Consider the following 14,676-nt stretch of genomic DNA (forward strand, 5'->3'; position numbering starts at 1 on the left):
TATCAGATACAGAGGCTGCAGGTGACCCGGAAGCTGCTGGAGACAGAGGAACAGGCTGCTTTCCCCATGGGAGGTCCCATCCCCCGCTACGTGTACCTGGCTAGCAATCACAGCAACAAGTGGGGTCACCCACGGGGCTACCGCATCCAGACACTCAGCTTTGCTGGGAAACCAGTGCCCCAGGAGAGCTCCTTGGAAAAAGCCTGCAGCTGGGTGAGGTGGGTGGAGGGCGGTCCCACAGGGCTGGAGAGGTGGACCCTATACCCCATCGGTGCATATACATGTTCTGTCATTTTACTTTATGGTGATATTGAGGTTCAAACTCAGGAGATTATGCTTACTGGGCAGGTGCTTTACCACTTGAGTTGTGCCTCCAGCCCTTTTTGCTCTTATTTTTTAGATAAAGTCTCACATTTTCCTTGAGCTAGCCTAGTCTGTGAATCTATTTGTACTTCCTATGTATCCAGAATGATACAAGCTATTGTGGCCAGGTTTTTGTTTTTGTTTTTGTTGTTGTTGTTGGTTGTGGGGCCTGAACTCTGGGCCTGGGTGCTGTCCCTGAGCTTCTTTTGCTTAAGGATAGCACTCTACCACTTGAACCACACCTGTACTTCCAGCTCTTCTCTCTCTGTCTGTCTCTCTGTCTCTGTCTCTATATCTGTCTATCTGTCTGTCTCTGTCTGTCTCTCTGTCTGTCTCTGTCTGTCTCTGTCTGTCTCTCTGTCTGTCTCTGTCTGTCTCTCTGTCTGTCTCTGTCTCTTTCTTTGTCAGTCATGGGTAGGGCTTGAACTCTAGGCCTAGATGCTGTCCGTCAGCTCTTCATCTCATAGCTAGTGCTCTACCACTTGAGCCACAGCACCACCTCTAGCCTTTTCTGTTTATGTGATGTTGAGGAATCGAACCCAGGGCCTCATGCATGTGAGGCAAGTACTCTACCACTGAGCCACCTTCCCAGCTCTACTTCTGGCTATTCTAATGGTTATTTGGAGATAAGGGTCTCATGGATTTTCCTGCCTAGGCTGGCTGAGATCTGAGGGTTGCAGGTCAAATCCTACCTGAGTAGGTAGGATTATAGGCATGAGCCACTGGTGCCTGGCTTCCAACCTCCTCTTAATGATCACCTAGATGGGTATATGGATAGATGGCAAAATATTATGCACTGAAACACAAACAGTAAAATGTTAATGGTAAAATCTAGGTTGTAAATATGTGTGTGTTCACAATTCCTCCATTTTTTTTTCTTTTCGTACTGGTACTAGGTCTTGAACTCAGGGCCTTGTGCTCTTGCTTGGCTTTTTTATTAAAGGCCAGTACTCTACTATACCTCCACTTCTGCCTTTTTGCTGGGTAGTTAGAGAAAAGAGTCTCTTGGGCTAGGTGCTGGTGGCTTACGCCTGTAATCCAAGCTATATTCAGGAGGGCAAGATCTGAGGATAATGGTTTGAAGCCAACTGGGGCAGGAAAGTCCATGAGACTCTTTTTTTTTTTAATCAGTTGTGGGTCTTGAACTCTGGGCCTTGGCACTGTCCCTGAGCTCTTTAGCTCAAGGCAAGTGTTTTGCCACTTGAGCCACAGTGCCACTTCTGGTTTTCTGGTGGTTAACTGGAGATAAGAGACTCAAGGACTTCCCTGCCTGGGCTGGCTTTGAAGCTCGATCCTCAGGTCTCAGCCTCCTGAGTAGCTAGGATTACAAGGTGAACCACTGGTGCCTGCTAATCACAGAAAAAGCTGGATTGGCGCTGTGGCTCACATAGTAGAGTGCTAGCCTTGAGCAAAAAAGAAGCTCAAGGACAGGGCCCAGGCCCAGAGTTCAAGCCCCAGGACTACAAAAAAAAAAGTCTCTTAGATTTGTCTTTCTTGGCTGGTTTTGAACCTTGATCCTCAGATCTCAGCTTCCTAAGTAGTTGAGATTACAGATGTGGGCCACCAGCACCTGGCCTTTCAATGTTTCTGTGTGTTTAAAATATTCCAAATAAGCAGGGTGCCAGTGACTCACACCTTTAATCCTAGTTACTCAGGAGGCTGAGATCTGAGGATCAAGGTTCAAAGCCAGCCTGGGCAGGAAAGTCCGGGAGACTCTGATCTCTAATAAACCACTAGAAACCGGGAAGTGGCGCTGTGGCTCAAGCCGTAGAGTGCTAGCCTTGAGCTGAAGAGCGCAGGGACAGCGCCCAGGCCTAGAATTCAAGCCCCACTACCGGAAAAAAAAAAAAAAGAAAGTCTGTGAGACTCTTACCTCCAATTAAATCACAGAAAAGCCAGAAGTGGTACTAGGGCTCAAATGGTAGCAAAAGGAGCTCAGGGACAGCACTGAGGCCCAGAGTTCAAGCTCAGGACTGACAAAAAAAAAAAAATCAAATTAAAGGTTGGAGTTAAAAACAAAGAGTAAGCCGGGCACTGGTGGCTCACGCCTGTAATCCTAGCTACTTAGAAGGCTGAGATCTGAGAACCGTAGTTCAAAGCCAGCCTAGGCAGGAAAGTGCATCAGACTCTTATCTCCAATAAACCACTCAGAAAACCAGAAGTGGCACAGTGGCTCAAGAGGTAGAGCGCTAGCCTTGAGCTGAAGAGCTGAGAGACAGAGTTCAGGCCCAGAGTTCAAGCCCCATGACCAAAAAACCCTCCAAAAACCCCCAAAGAGTAAGGCAATATTCCTTCAAATGCAGGTATTTGAGATCCTGAACCTTACCTTGGGCATTTGTATAAATATGGATGTAAGGAACAGGATACACATCAGATTCTGATCTAGAAGTGTGGGTAAAATATGGATTCTAGGCCATGTGATCTTTGAGGTATACGGTTCAATGAATGCAGAAATGAACTCCATGGGGTTGGGAAAGAAGAACTGAGCAGAGAATAGTAAAGATGCTCAGTACCTTCAAGACCTTTGTGCTCATTTCCTGTTTGTGTTCCCTTTATAATGCAGTTCCCAGCAGCAGGACCAATGGATGACCATGTAGGACTAATCAAAATTGTCCTTAGGGCCTTGTCCACATGGCATTATGCCTGTGAAACCCAGCAGAGTGAAACAGGAGGATTGTAGATACGAGGCCATTCTGGGCTACCTAGTGATTTTAATACAAGCCCAATTTATGCAGCATGATCTTCTCTCAAAAAACAAAAAACAGTTTTTTCTTTGCCCAGCCCCAGTGGCTTGCACCTGTAATCTTAGTTTCTCAGGGGGCTTAGATCTAAGGATCATGGCTCTGGCACTTTGGGTAGCCAAATCTGAGAGTCTCTTATCTCTAGTAGACCACTAAAAAGCCAGAAGTGGAGCTGTGCTAGAGTGCTAGCCTTTGGCAACAAATCTAAGGGAAAGTATGAGGTACTGAGTTCAAGCCCTGGTATCAGCACATACAAAAAAAATAAAAATAAAATTCTCTTTTGTAGGTATCAGCTGGCAGTGACTCAGCGGAAGGAGGCAGAATCCAGTAGCACAAGCATCTACAATCTGAATGATCCCTGGACACCTACTGTGGACTTCACCAACTTCATCAACAACGAGAGCATTGCAGGGCAGGTAAGCTAAGTGAGAGATGAAGGAGGAGGTGGGAATAGGAGTCAGGGAGCATAGAAGCCAAGAATAAGCTACCCTCACTCTCTCCCTAGCCAGACTTCTCAGGGGTCTTGAGAATTGCTCAAGAAAATTTTATGATTTCACACTGTTTTGGTTTGGAGGAGTGCCTGTAGTGGTAGAGCAACAGGCAAGCAAACACAAGGCCCTGAGTTCAAACCCCAGTACTAGCAAGGAAGAAAGAAGGAAGGAGGAAGGGAAGAAGGAAGGGAAGGAGGAGGGAGGGAGGAAGGAAGGAAGGGAGAGAGGGAGGGTGGGAGGGAGGGAGGAAGGAAGGAAGGAAGGAAGGAAGGAAGGAAGGAAAGAAGGAAGGAAAGAAGGAAGGAAGGAAGGAAAGAAAAGTTCTGTGATTTCATTTTTTCCCCTGAGATATTAAAAGAGTACAAGCTCTTGAGCAGAGATCTTTTCTGTAAGGCCATTATGGAGGCAGGGTATGTTCCTAGCACAACTTCATGATCCTCTTTCTTCTTCTCCCCTCCTAAGGACTTGGTGGTCTGGGTGACAGCTGGATTTCTGCACATCCCCCATGCAGAGGATATTCCCAACACGGTGACTGTGGGGAATGGAGTGGGCTTCTTCCTCCGGCCCTACAACTTCTTTGATGAGGACCCTTCCTTCTCCTCTGCTGATTCCATCTATTTCCGGGCAGACCAGGATGCTGGGGCCTGTGAGGTCAACCCCCTGGCTTGTCTGTCCCAGACTGCTGCTTGTGCCCCCAGCCTCCCTGCCTTCTCCCATGGGGGTTTCTCTCACAACTAGGTGGTCTCTAGCTAAGAAGGAAATCACTGGGTTTTGTTTAAACTTTTTTTTTTTTTGCCAGTCCTGGGGCTTGAACTCAGGGCCTGGGCACTGTCCCTGAGATTCTTTTGCTCAAGGTTAGCACTCTACCACTTAAGCCACAGCACCACTTCTGGCTTTTTCTGTGTATGTGGTACTGAGGAATGGAACCTAGGGCTTCATGCATACTAGGAAAGCACTCTACCACTAAGCCACATTCCTAGCCCCCTTTTTAAACTTTTGAGGAATTACCAGACTGGGTTCCAAAATGTATTTCTTTTGTTCTTTTTTTCTTATATGAAATATACATGACTTTAAAGTGCAGTTTCAGCACGAAGTACATTTAGAAGCTTGCTTGGGCTTCTCCCTGACCCTTGGCCCTAGACCTTGAATATGGAAATGGGATCCGGGAGATGATTCTTGGGCCTGTATCTCAGTCTCCAGTCTTGGGGAGGTGCTTCTCTGTGTTTATCGGACATCACCCTGGCACAGTCCTTTTACCCCTTTCTCCTTCCTCCTCCTCCCTTTTTCCTCTTCCCTGTTCTCCCACTATATTACATTCTGTCCCGGGGGAATGTCCTTGTGGCCACAGGACATTCCTTCATTATCATTCAATTCCAGTGTCCTCTGCTTCAGATAGGAAAGCCTTAGACTCATACAGGATGTCTTGTTTAATAGGACAATCCCTTGGTATCTGTGCAGGAGACATAGACTTTTTTTTTTGTTGTTGTTGGTCATGGGGCTTGAACTCTGGGCCTGGGCGCTGTCCCTCAGTTGTTCAGCTCAAGGCTAGTGCTCTACCAATTAAGCCACAGCACCACTTCTGATTTTCAGGTGGTTAATTGGAGATAAGAGTTTTACAGCCTTTCCTGCCCAAGCTAGCTTTGAACTGTGATCCTCAGATCTCAGCCTCCTGAGTAGTTAGGATTACAGGCATGAGCTACTGGCACCTGACAAAGCTTTATTCTTTTTTTTTTTAATTTTTGGGTCTGGGGCCAGTCCTGGGGCTTGAACTCTGGGCCTGGGCGCTGTCCCTCAGCTCTTCGGCTCAAGGCTAGCGCTCTACCACTTGAGCCACAGTGCCACTTCCGGCTTTTTTCTTTTTGCTCATGTGGTGCTGAGGAATCAAACCTAGGGCCTCAGGCATGCAAGGCAAGCCCTCTACCACCGAGCCACCTTCCCACCCCCTCAAAGCTTTATTCTTGTTGCCTCTTAGATTCACTAGCTGAATAAAATTGTTCTTCCTCTCATCCCTTGTCACCTGTCTACACTGTCAAAGAGTCCTCAAATTGTTCTTTTTCTTTTCTTTTTTTTTGTTGGTGTAGGGCCTGAACTCTGGTCCTGGACACTGTCCCTGAGCTCTTCAGCTTAAGGCTAGTGCTCTACTGCTTGAGCCATAGCACTACTGCCAGATTTTTCTGCTTATGTGGTGCTGAGGAATCGAAACCAGAGCCTCATGAATGCAAGGCAAACACTCTACCATTGAGCCACCTTCCCAGCCCCTCAAATAGTCTTCTAAGACTACACAAACCAAGTAGCATATACTTTCATTTTCCTTCTGGAACTGGGGCTTGAACTCAGGGCCTGAGCACTGTGCCTTAGTTTATTTCCCTCAAGACTAGCACTGTAGCACTAGAGCCACAGTTTCACTTCAGGTTTTTTGGTGGTTAATTGGAGATGAGAATCTCATGGACTTTCTTGCCCAGTCTGGCCTTCATCCTCAGATCTTAGCCTCCTGAGTAACTAGGATGATACAGGCATGAGCCACCAGTGCCTGGCATGGCACATACTTTAATGAAGGGGAAGGATGATCTGGTTAGAGCAGCTGCTCAGAGGGTATTGTGAGTGGAATGATCCAGAGCCATCTGATCCCAGGGCAGCAGCCACTGTTCCTCTGTCGTAGTCAGCATGGATGACAAGAAGGTAACTAAGTGTAAGAATGCAGAATTCTCAGGAGCCCAGACATCCAGGACAAGAGTGGCCCTATCAGGAATGGGCCAGGTACTCAGGAGGACCTTCCTAGCCTGCTCAGGACAACATTCTCTGGGGCTGCTGCCCCTCTTGGAGTGTGGACTTTGGATAGACATAAATAAATACTGGGATATTCTCCAAAAAGGGGTTTTGGGGTGAGAGTCAGGTGGGGGAGGTGATAGAGCTCAAAGAGCAAGGTTTATGTAGCATGTGGAGTCCATGCCTCCTAGAATTTGCCCACTTCTGTCAGTCAGTGTCTTTCTGGGGGCAGTGGGATCAGGGAGGAAGAGGTTCCTTCCCCATCAGGAAGCCTGAGCTCCCCATTCAGCTTTGCAGGGATATTAACAGGATCTGTCAAGAGGGGAATTCAGGGAAGAAATTTGGGGGTATAGCTCTCAGCTTATGACTGGAAGGAAGTTCACAAAGCTGGAGCTCAGACTAACTGGAATCTCTTAGTTGATTCTCCCAAATCAACCAAAAGAGCTAGAGAGGAATTGTTTGGGCCTAGGGGACCTTCGTACAAAAACAAAAGCACAGAAGCCATGTTCTCTATTGGTGAATCTCAGTAGATATGGTGAAAAGAGTGTGTGCTCATGAACGCTGGTAAAAGACTTTGGGTCAGCTCTAATAAAGGAAACCCTCAAGAAACAATGACACCCCCCCCTGCTTCCTCCCCACCCTTTCCCCACCCCCGCTTGAGAAAGCCAGTCCAGAGAAATCCAAAGGGTCAGAATCACCAAGTTCCAGGGTAAATCTGGAAGAACACCTTTGGAATTGTGGGACCTCTGAGGACCCTTAGTCTGACAGAGCTTGTGTGAGGGGCTTTGACCCTACCTCCTTCCATGATCAATGTTGCTGTCTGGGGGTTCTACAGGTTTGTTTCTAACCCCTTCTTCAGTCTGGCTTAGTCTCCTGGTGGTCCTCGCTCTGATATTTGTCCTATGGCTGATGATTGACCAGGTTTGCTCTGCCCAGGCTCTTGAGAGAGAAGCCCTGAAGCTTTGGGAGAATTCCTTCTTTTTGCCAAATGTCTCTCTCTCTCTTTCTCTCTTTCTTTTGTTGGTCATGGGTCTTGAGCTCTGGGCCTAGGCGCTGTCCCTCAACTCTTCAGCTCAAGGCAAGCGCTCTACCACTTTAGCCACAGCACCACTTCTGGTTTTCTGAGTGGTTTATTGGAGAAAAGAGTCTCACAGAACTTTCCTGCCCAGGCTGGCTTTGAACCATGATCCTCAGATCTCAGCCTCCCTCGTAGCTAGGATTACAGGCGTGAGCCACTGGCCCAAATGTCTCTTTTGGATGCCCCCCAAGTATCCTGCTTTCACTCATGTGGCGTGTGCTGCCATTCTTGTCACTATGCCCTAGTGTTTTGGCCTAGTGAAGTACGTTCAGTCTAAATATACTTTGATATTCTTTTTCCATTTACTATTTCATTGTCAACATTTTTACTGGTTGCCATGCAACACCATCACAAAAGATGGTTTTTAAGGGGAATGAGGTGCTCTATCAAGTTGATAGCAAACAAATCATTCTCCATTAGGTGATTGGGTTGTTTCCAATTTGCTTTCAAGTGGGAGAATGATCCATAGGATCCTGGTATTGTACAACAGATTTTACCTGGCAGTTACCGTTTCAGAGCTAAAAGAGATGATGGGAGTCATGGGGTCCAGGCTTAGGGTTTCCATGGCTTTGAGTTGATCTGACCCCATTTCCTCACCTAGAATGTGATATCTATTCCAATCAGTCAAAAGACTATTTAGACTCTGTGTGTGTGTGTGTGTGTGTGTGTGTGTGTGTGTGTGTGTGTGTACGTACCAGTACTGGGGCTTAAACTCAGGACCTCAGCACTGTTCTTAGATTTTTTTTTTTCTCCCGGTCATGGGGCCTGAGCTTTTTCACTTAAGGCTAGTGCTCTACCACTTTGAGCTACAATACCACTTTTGGTTTAGTGGTGGTTAATTGGAGATAAGAGTCTTATGGACTTTCCTGCCCTGGGTGGCTTCAAACTGGGATCCTCAGATCTCAGCCTCCTGAGTAGCTAGGAGTACAGGCATGAAATACCAGTGTCCAGCTGTCCCTTTTTTGCTCAAAACTGATGCTTTACCATTTGAGCCATATTTCTACTTCACTTCTGGCTTTTTGGGGGGTTAATTAGAGATAAGAGTCTCACAGACTTTCCTATTGTGGCTTAGCTTCAAACCACAATCCTCAGATTTCAGACTTCTGAAAGATTACAGGCTTGAGCTACCCATACTCAGTGATTTTTAGGCTCTGGTAGGGATTTTTCTGACATTGGAAGGTTCTTTCACAGCTGTACACCATAGGAAATACTTGAAGATATTGAGATCTAGATGCATTCTTTCTTTCTTTTTTTTGGGGGGGGGTCCAGTCGTGGGGCCTGAACTCTGAGCCTGGGTGCTGTCCCTCAGCTCTTCAGCTCAAGGCTAGTGCTCTACCACTTGAGCCACAGCGCCACTTCCGGCTTTTTTCTTTTTTTGCTTATGTGGCACTGAGGAATTGAACCCAGGGCCTCAGGCATGCAAGGCAAGTTCTCTACCACTGAGCCACCTTCCCAGCCCCTAGATGCATTCTTTCCATCTTTGACCTATAAAATGTCCCCTTACTGTTTTGCCTCCTATGGTCAGAATGGCAAAAGAATGCCTGGGCCCTCCTGAGGAGACTTTGGGAGTTGTCTGTGGCAGTGTTGAGCAAAAGCTGCTATTTCATTTGCTTGGACATCAGGTATGAAATTTTCCCGAAAGGCACCATATTATATGCTGGGGTAGGGACCGTGGAAGGTATGCAGGAAGTCATGTATGTTCCCACTATCTGACTTGACCCAGGAGAGATGTGCCAGAGTAAGAGGAGCTCTTGTGAAGTGGGAGCCAGCCCTGAAACCTCAGCTGCCCCTTACCTTCCTGTTAATTTTTTACCCAGACTGGCCCTAGCCTCCCTGTATCTTCCAAAGAGATCTTACGACATGATGTGTCAGACCACACAGCATTCTCAGCTGGGCTCAGGTCTCCAACTATTTCCTACTCCATGTCTTTCATACTCCTTGAATTAGTTAATTTACTTCTATGAATTAAGTGGTTTACATGAATTAATTTCTACTTTGTAATGAAAAATGCCAGTTACAAGACCAAGCTGAGCTAGCATCTCAGGTGACAGATCTGAGGATTGCAGTGCAAAGTCAGCTTGGGCAGGAAAGTTTGTGAGACTCTTATCTCCAAATAATCAACAATAAGTCAGAAATGGAGATGTAGCTCAAGTGGCAGAGCATCAGCCTTTTTTTTTTGTTGGTTGTAGGGCTTGAACACTGGGCCTGGGTGCTGTCTCTCAGCTCTTCAGCTCAAGGCTAGCTTGAGCTATAGCACTACTTCTGGCTTTTTCTGCTTATATGGTGCTGAGGAATTGAACCCAGGGCCTCATGCATGCAAGGCAAGCGCTCTACCACTGAGCCACCTTCCCAGCCCAAGAGTATCAGCCTTGAGTGAAAAAGCTGAGAGCTTAGTTCATGCCCTAGCACTGGCATATAAACACCAGAAGCCCAGATTTAAATTCAAAGAAACGAGAAGGAAAATAGTAATACACGTATCTGGATGACAGTATTTTCTCAGCCACGTGGAAAATCCACCACTCTGGATACCTGATATGTAAGAACTCAGTTTTAGAGTCTTGACCAAGAAGCTCTCTTGGCCCTTGGTGTTCAGGATAGATGAAAACAGGATTAGAGACCTAAGCAAAACAATTCAGTGCTGGAGTGCAATAAGTGCCCTAAGTTAAGTGCTGAGGTCTTCAGATCAAAGAGATCCTTTACAACTAATGAGGGTGTGAGTCGGTGAGTTGGCAAAGCTTTATCAGCTTGATGTTGAAATATGGTTAGAATCTGAACCATGGGGGCTGGGAAGGTGGCTCAGTGGTAAAGCGCTTTTGCATGCCTGAGGCCCTGGGTTCGATTCCTCAGCACCACATAAGCAAAAAAGAAAAAAGCCGGAAGTGGTGCTGTGGCTCAAGTGGTAGAGCGCTAGCCTTGAGCTGAAGAGCTGAGAGACAGCTCCCAGGCCCAGAGTTCAGGCCCCACGACCGGACCCAAAAAAAAAAAATAAAAAAAAAGAATCTGAACCATGAAGATGGAGAAACTGACATTTCAGATGGAGAGAAGAGCAAATCTAGGAAAACTAAATAAGAATGTTTTAGAAATCCAAACTCATCTAGCCTATCTGGGCCATGAAGGAGAACTTTGGGGCACAAGACTAGAAAGATAAGCTGAGATCTTATTATGGGTGAACTTGAGCTTAACCTATGTTCTGTAGAAATAGGGAAGCACTAAAGCTTTTCAGGTTATAAGTGAGAAGAAATACATAAGAGTTTTGCCAATAATTGCTAGGATGGTTTGGGCTAGAGAAGGAAAGTAGACAGTCCTTCTGTGATGAAGGACCTAGACACAGGACCTAAAGCTGGGAGCACCAAAAGTAGAAAAATGGACACTGGTGGCTCACAACTGTAATCCTATCTACTTAGAAGGCTGAAATCTGAGGATTATGGTTCCAAGCCACTCCAAACAGTCCATGAGACACTTAACTCCAGTTAAGTACCAAAAAGCCAGAAGTGGAGCTGTAGCTCCAATGGTAGAGTGATATCCATGAGCACAAAAACTCAGGGACTGTGCCCAGGCACTGAGTTTAAGCCCCAAGTCTGGCACAAAATAAAAAAAGGAAACTAAAAACAACAAAAAAGTCAAATAAGGTTAGATGATTAAGGAAAAAATAAGGGTAAACAAAAGCAGTTAAGAGATTTGGCAATGAGATGATCATGGACATCTTCCAAAATTGCAGAGAAAGCTAAAGGTCCATGGGATTCCAGGAGGGAACAACTGGTCCTCTGCTGTCTGGAGTTCATGGTCAAAGAGGTCATCTGGATTCACATGACTCTGGTTCCAACCATCCTTTCCACTCCAAACCTACAAAAAAGAAAAATCTTTAAGTGTTGAAAGACAAAATACTGCTTTCCCTTTCTGCCCTACAGGTGATTCAGTGCCTGCTCTGTTTCCCCTTTCTTTCTTTCTTTTTTTTGGGTCCAGTTGTGGGGCCTGAACTCTGGGCCTGGGCGCTGTCCCTCAGCGATTCAGCTCAAGGCTAGCGCTCTACCTCTTGAGCCACAGCGCCACTTCCGGCTTTTTTCTTTTTTGCTTATGTGGTGCTGAGGAATCGAACCCAGGGCCTCAGGCATGCAAGGCAAATGCTCTACCACTGAGCCACCTTCCCAGCCCTGATTCCCCTTTCTATAGACCCAAGAGATATTGTCTGGGCTGCAAACCCAGGTGCTGGCCAGATGTTTACTTCCTAGCAGAGCCCTGCTGCAATTTCCTGTCTAAAAGTAGTAATGGGACACACACACACACACACACACACACACACACACACACACACACCAACAGGGCTGCTGCTCAGGCTACAGGAAGCTCAGTAAACTGGCTGTTGTTTTCCTGATAATTCTGGGCATCACCTCTTCTCTTTCCTGCACCATAGCCCTCCTGTAGGAACTAGGTAAAGTATAGGTTAAAAAAACAAGGGTCCAAGACCCTACTTATTTCCCCCAGCTAGGCTCCAAAAAAAAGCATTAAACCTTTCATACAGCAAGCATTGTTTCGGTAGGGATGAAATCTTCCCAGTGATTAAAGGTTGCTGAAAGGACAAGGACAGAGCTGGGGGAACAAAAAAAAAAAAAAAAAAAGAAGGCAGAAAGTCTGACTCCCATCTGGAAAGCAGCCAGGCTCCAGCTGGGAGCTGACTTTGGCTAGAGACTTTCCAGGGTTCTTTCAAACTCATGAGCAGGTCTGAGCTAGATTCTGGCAGCTATGGTGTTTAGGTGACCAGGCTCAGAAGGAGACTGTTTTCATTGGGTATTTGAACATTCTTTGAACCTTGTAAAGGTATTCTTCTTCTTCTTCTTCTTTTTTTTTTTGGTCTGGTCGTGCCGCCTGAACTTCGGACCTGGGCACTGTCCCTCAGCTCTTCAGCTCAAGGCTAGTGCTCTACCACTTGAGCCACAGCGCCACTTCCGGCTTTTTTCTTTTTGTTTATGTAGTGCTGAGGAATCGAACCCAGGGCCTCATGCATGCAAGGCAAGCACTCTACCACTGAGCCACCTTCCCAGCCCCAAGGTATTCTTTTTGAATATACGTACATATATGTATATGTATATTCATGCTGATACTGGGGCTTGAACTAAAAAAATCTGTCACGTGCCCTTAGGTGTTTTGCTCAAGGGTGGTAGGTACTCTACCACTTAAGCCACATCTCCACTTCCAGCTTTTTACTAGTTAATTGGAGATAAAAATATCATGGACTTTCCTGCCCAGGCTGCCCTCAAATATCAGTCCTCCTGAGTAGCTAGGATTACAGGTGTGAGGCACCATGACTCAGCCTGATCACATTAAAAAAAAAATATATATATATATATAAGCCTAGAGTCCACCAGAAGACTATTAAAACAATTCATTAAAGTTGCAGGACATGAAATCAACATAGAAAACTTAGTAAGGATGGGTATGAGTGGCTCACACCTGTAATCCTAGTGACTCAGGAGGCTGAGATCTGAGAATCACAGTTCTAAATCAGCCAGGCAGGAAAGTTCAGGAAACTCTTATTTCCAATTAACCACCAAAAAACTGGAAGTAGAGCTGTGGCTCAAGGGATAGAGCATTAATTGTGAGCAAAAAAGCTTAGAAATAGTGGCCAGGCCCTGGGTTCAAGCCCCAGGACAGGCAACCGCCCCCCCCCCCCCAACACACAATCAGTAGGATGCTTATACATAATACCAAGATTGCTGGAAAAGGAAATCATGAAAGCAATTCCAATCACATCTTTGAAATGTCTTTCCCTTGCCTCGGCCTCTGTAGTATACCATCAACCAAGTTCAGTTTCTAATAGGAAAGATCATCTCTAACAAGAATATTTCCAAGTGGGGCACTGGTGGCTCATGCCTGTAATCCTAGCTACTCAGGAGGCTGAGATCTGAGGATCACGTTTCAAAGCCAGCCGGGGCAGGAAAGTTCATGAAACTCTTATCTCCAATTAACCACCAGAAGACTGAAAGTGGTGCTGTGGTTCAAGTGGTAGAGTTCTCACTTTGAGCTGAAGAGCTGAGAGACAGATCAAGCCCCAAGACTGACAAAAAAAAAAAAGAGTATTTCCATACTGCTCCATACTGGTGGTTTGGCCCCACCAAAAGATGAATTGGAAAGAAGAGTCTGAAAAGCTTCCTTGGGGAAGAGAAGATTAAGGAAGAAGGTGATTGCCATGAAAGTTCTAGAACTTTTTCTAAAAATTGTGCTATTCTTAGGGTTTGAACTCAGGGCCTGGGTTCTGTCCTTTCGCTTTTGTTGCTCAAGGTTGGTGCTCTATCACTTGAGGCACAGCTCCACTTCTGGCTTTTTGGTGGTTAATTAGAGGTAAGAGTCTCATAAGACTTTCCTACCCCAGGCTGGCCTTGAAACACGATCCTCAGATCTCAGCTTCCTGAGAAGATAAGAGTACAGGCATAACTATGGTCAATTGGCTCTAGCACTTTGGCAGAGCCCTGGGTGGCAAGGAAGAAGGGAGGGAGCAGGGAGCTCTTCACTGCTGTAATGAAGCAAGCACTTGCAGTTATTTTTCCATGGACAAAATGTCCAGCCCTTCCTGGGATTCAGACTCCCGATGCTGTTCAATAGATGCACAGTTCAAGGTCCTGAATCTGAACTTTCTCACCACAGAGATAAGTCAGCCATTTCTACTGGCTAACAATGATTAATCCACCTCCACTTGTTTTTCCCAATATGTTTTTTCTAGCAAATGAGCTGGGTCATTCACTCTGAGTTTAATAGCAGTTGAACTGGCCAATGTCTATTACTAAACACTTCACCTATTGATCACTTAGTATGAGAGGAGAGGGCAGGGGAGAGGGGGAAAGAGAAGGCAAAAGAAAGGAAGGAAAGAAGGAAGGAAGGAAGGAAGGAAAGAAGGAAAGAGTGTCACCCCCTAATGGGCAGCAGATATTTCTAGAGTCTTAGCATACCTGGATTTTTTTTTTATTTATTATTTTTTTTTGCCAGTCGTGGGGCCTGAACTCTGGGCCTGGGCACTGTCCCTCAGCTTTTCAGCTCAAAGCTAGTGCTCTACTACTTGAGCCACAGCACCACTTCCGGCTTTTTTCTGCTTATGTGGTACTGAGGACTCGAACCCAGGGCCTCATACATGCAAGACAAGCGCTCTACCACTGAGCCACCTTCCCAGCCACCTTCCTAGAATTTTTTTTATCAGACCTGGCACTCCTTATCAACACAAGCATTCTCCCCAAGTTCCTCAGAAGAT

At 46.1% G+C, this 14,676-nt stretch overlaps 1 protein-coding gene across 1 annotated transcript in view; it reads left to right on the forward strand.

The window, feature by feature from the left end:
* Positions 1–4,339, forward strand: part of LOC106002643 (membrane primary amine oxidase-like) — a 7,243-nt gene extending 2,904 nt beyond the window's left edge. Inside the window, exons 3-5 of the mRNA XM_013037494.1 lie at positions 7–218; positions 3,391–3,520; positions 4,058–4,339. Of these exons, the coding sequence (XP_012892948.1) occupies positions 7–218; positions 3,391–3,520; positions 4,058–4,333 (618 nt within the window). The 3' untranslated portion in view covers positions 4,334–4,339. The remainder of the gene's footprint in view (positions 1–6; positions 219–3,390; positions 3,521–4,057) is intronic.
* Positions 4,340–14,676: the final 10,337 nt, after the last annotated feature.

The sequence above is a fragment of the Dipodomys ordii genome, unplaced genomic scaffold, assembly GCF_000151885.1.
Source record: "Dipodomys ordii isolate 6190 unplaced genomic scaffold, Dord_2.0 Scaffold7, whole genome shotgun sequence".
NCBI classification, from domain to species: domain Eukaryota; kingdom Metazoa; phylum Chordata; class Mammalia; order Rodentia; family Heteromyidae; genus Dipodomys; species Dipodomys ordii.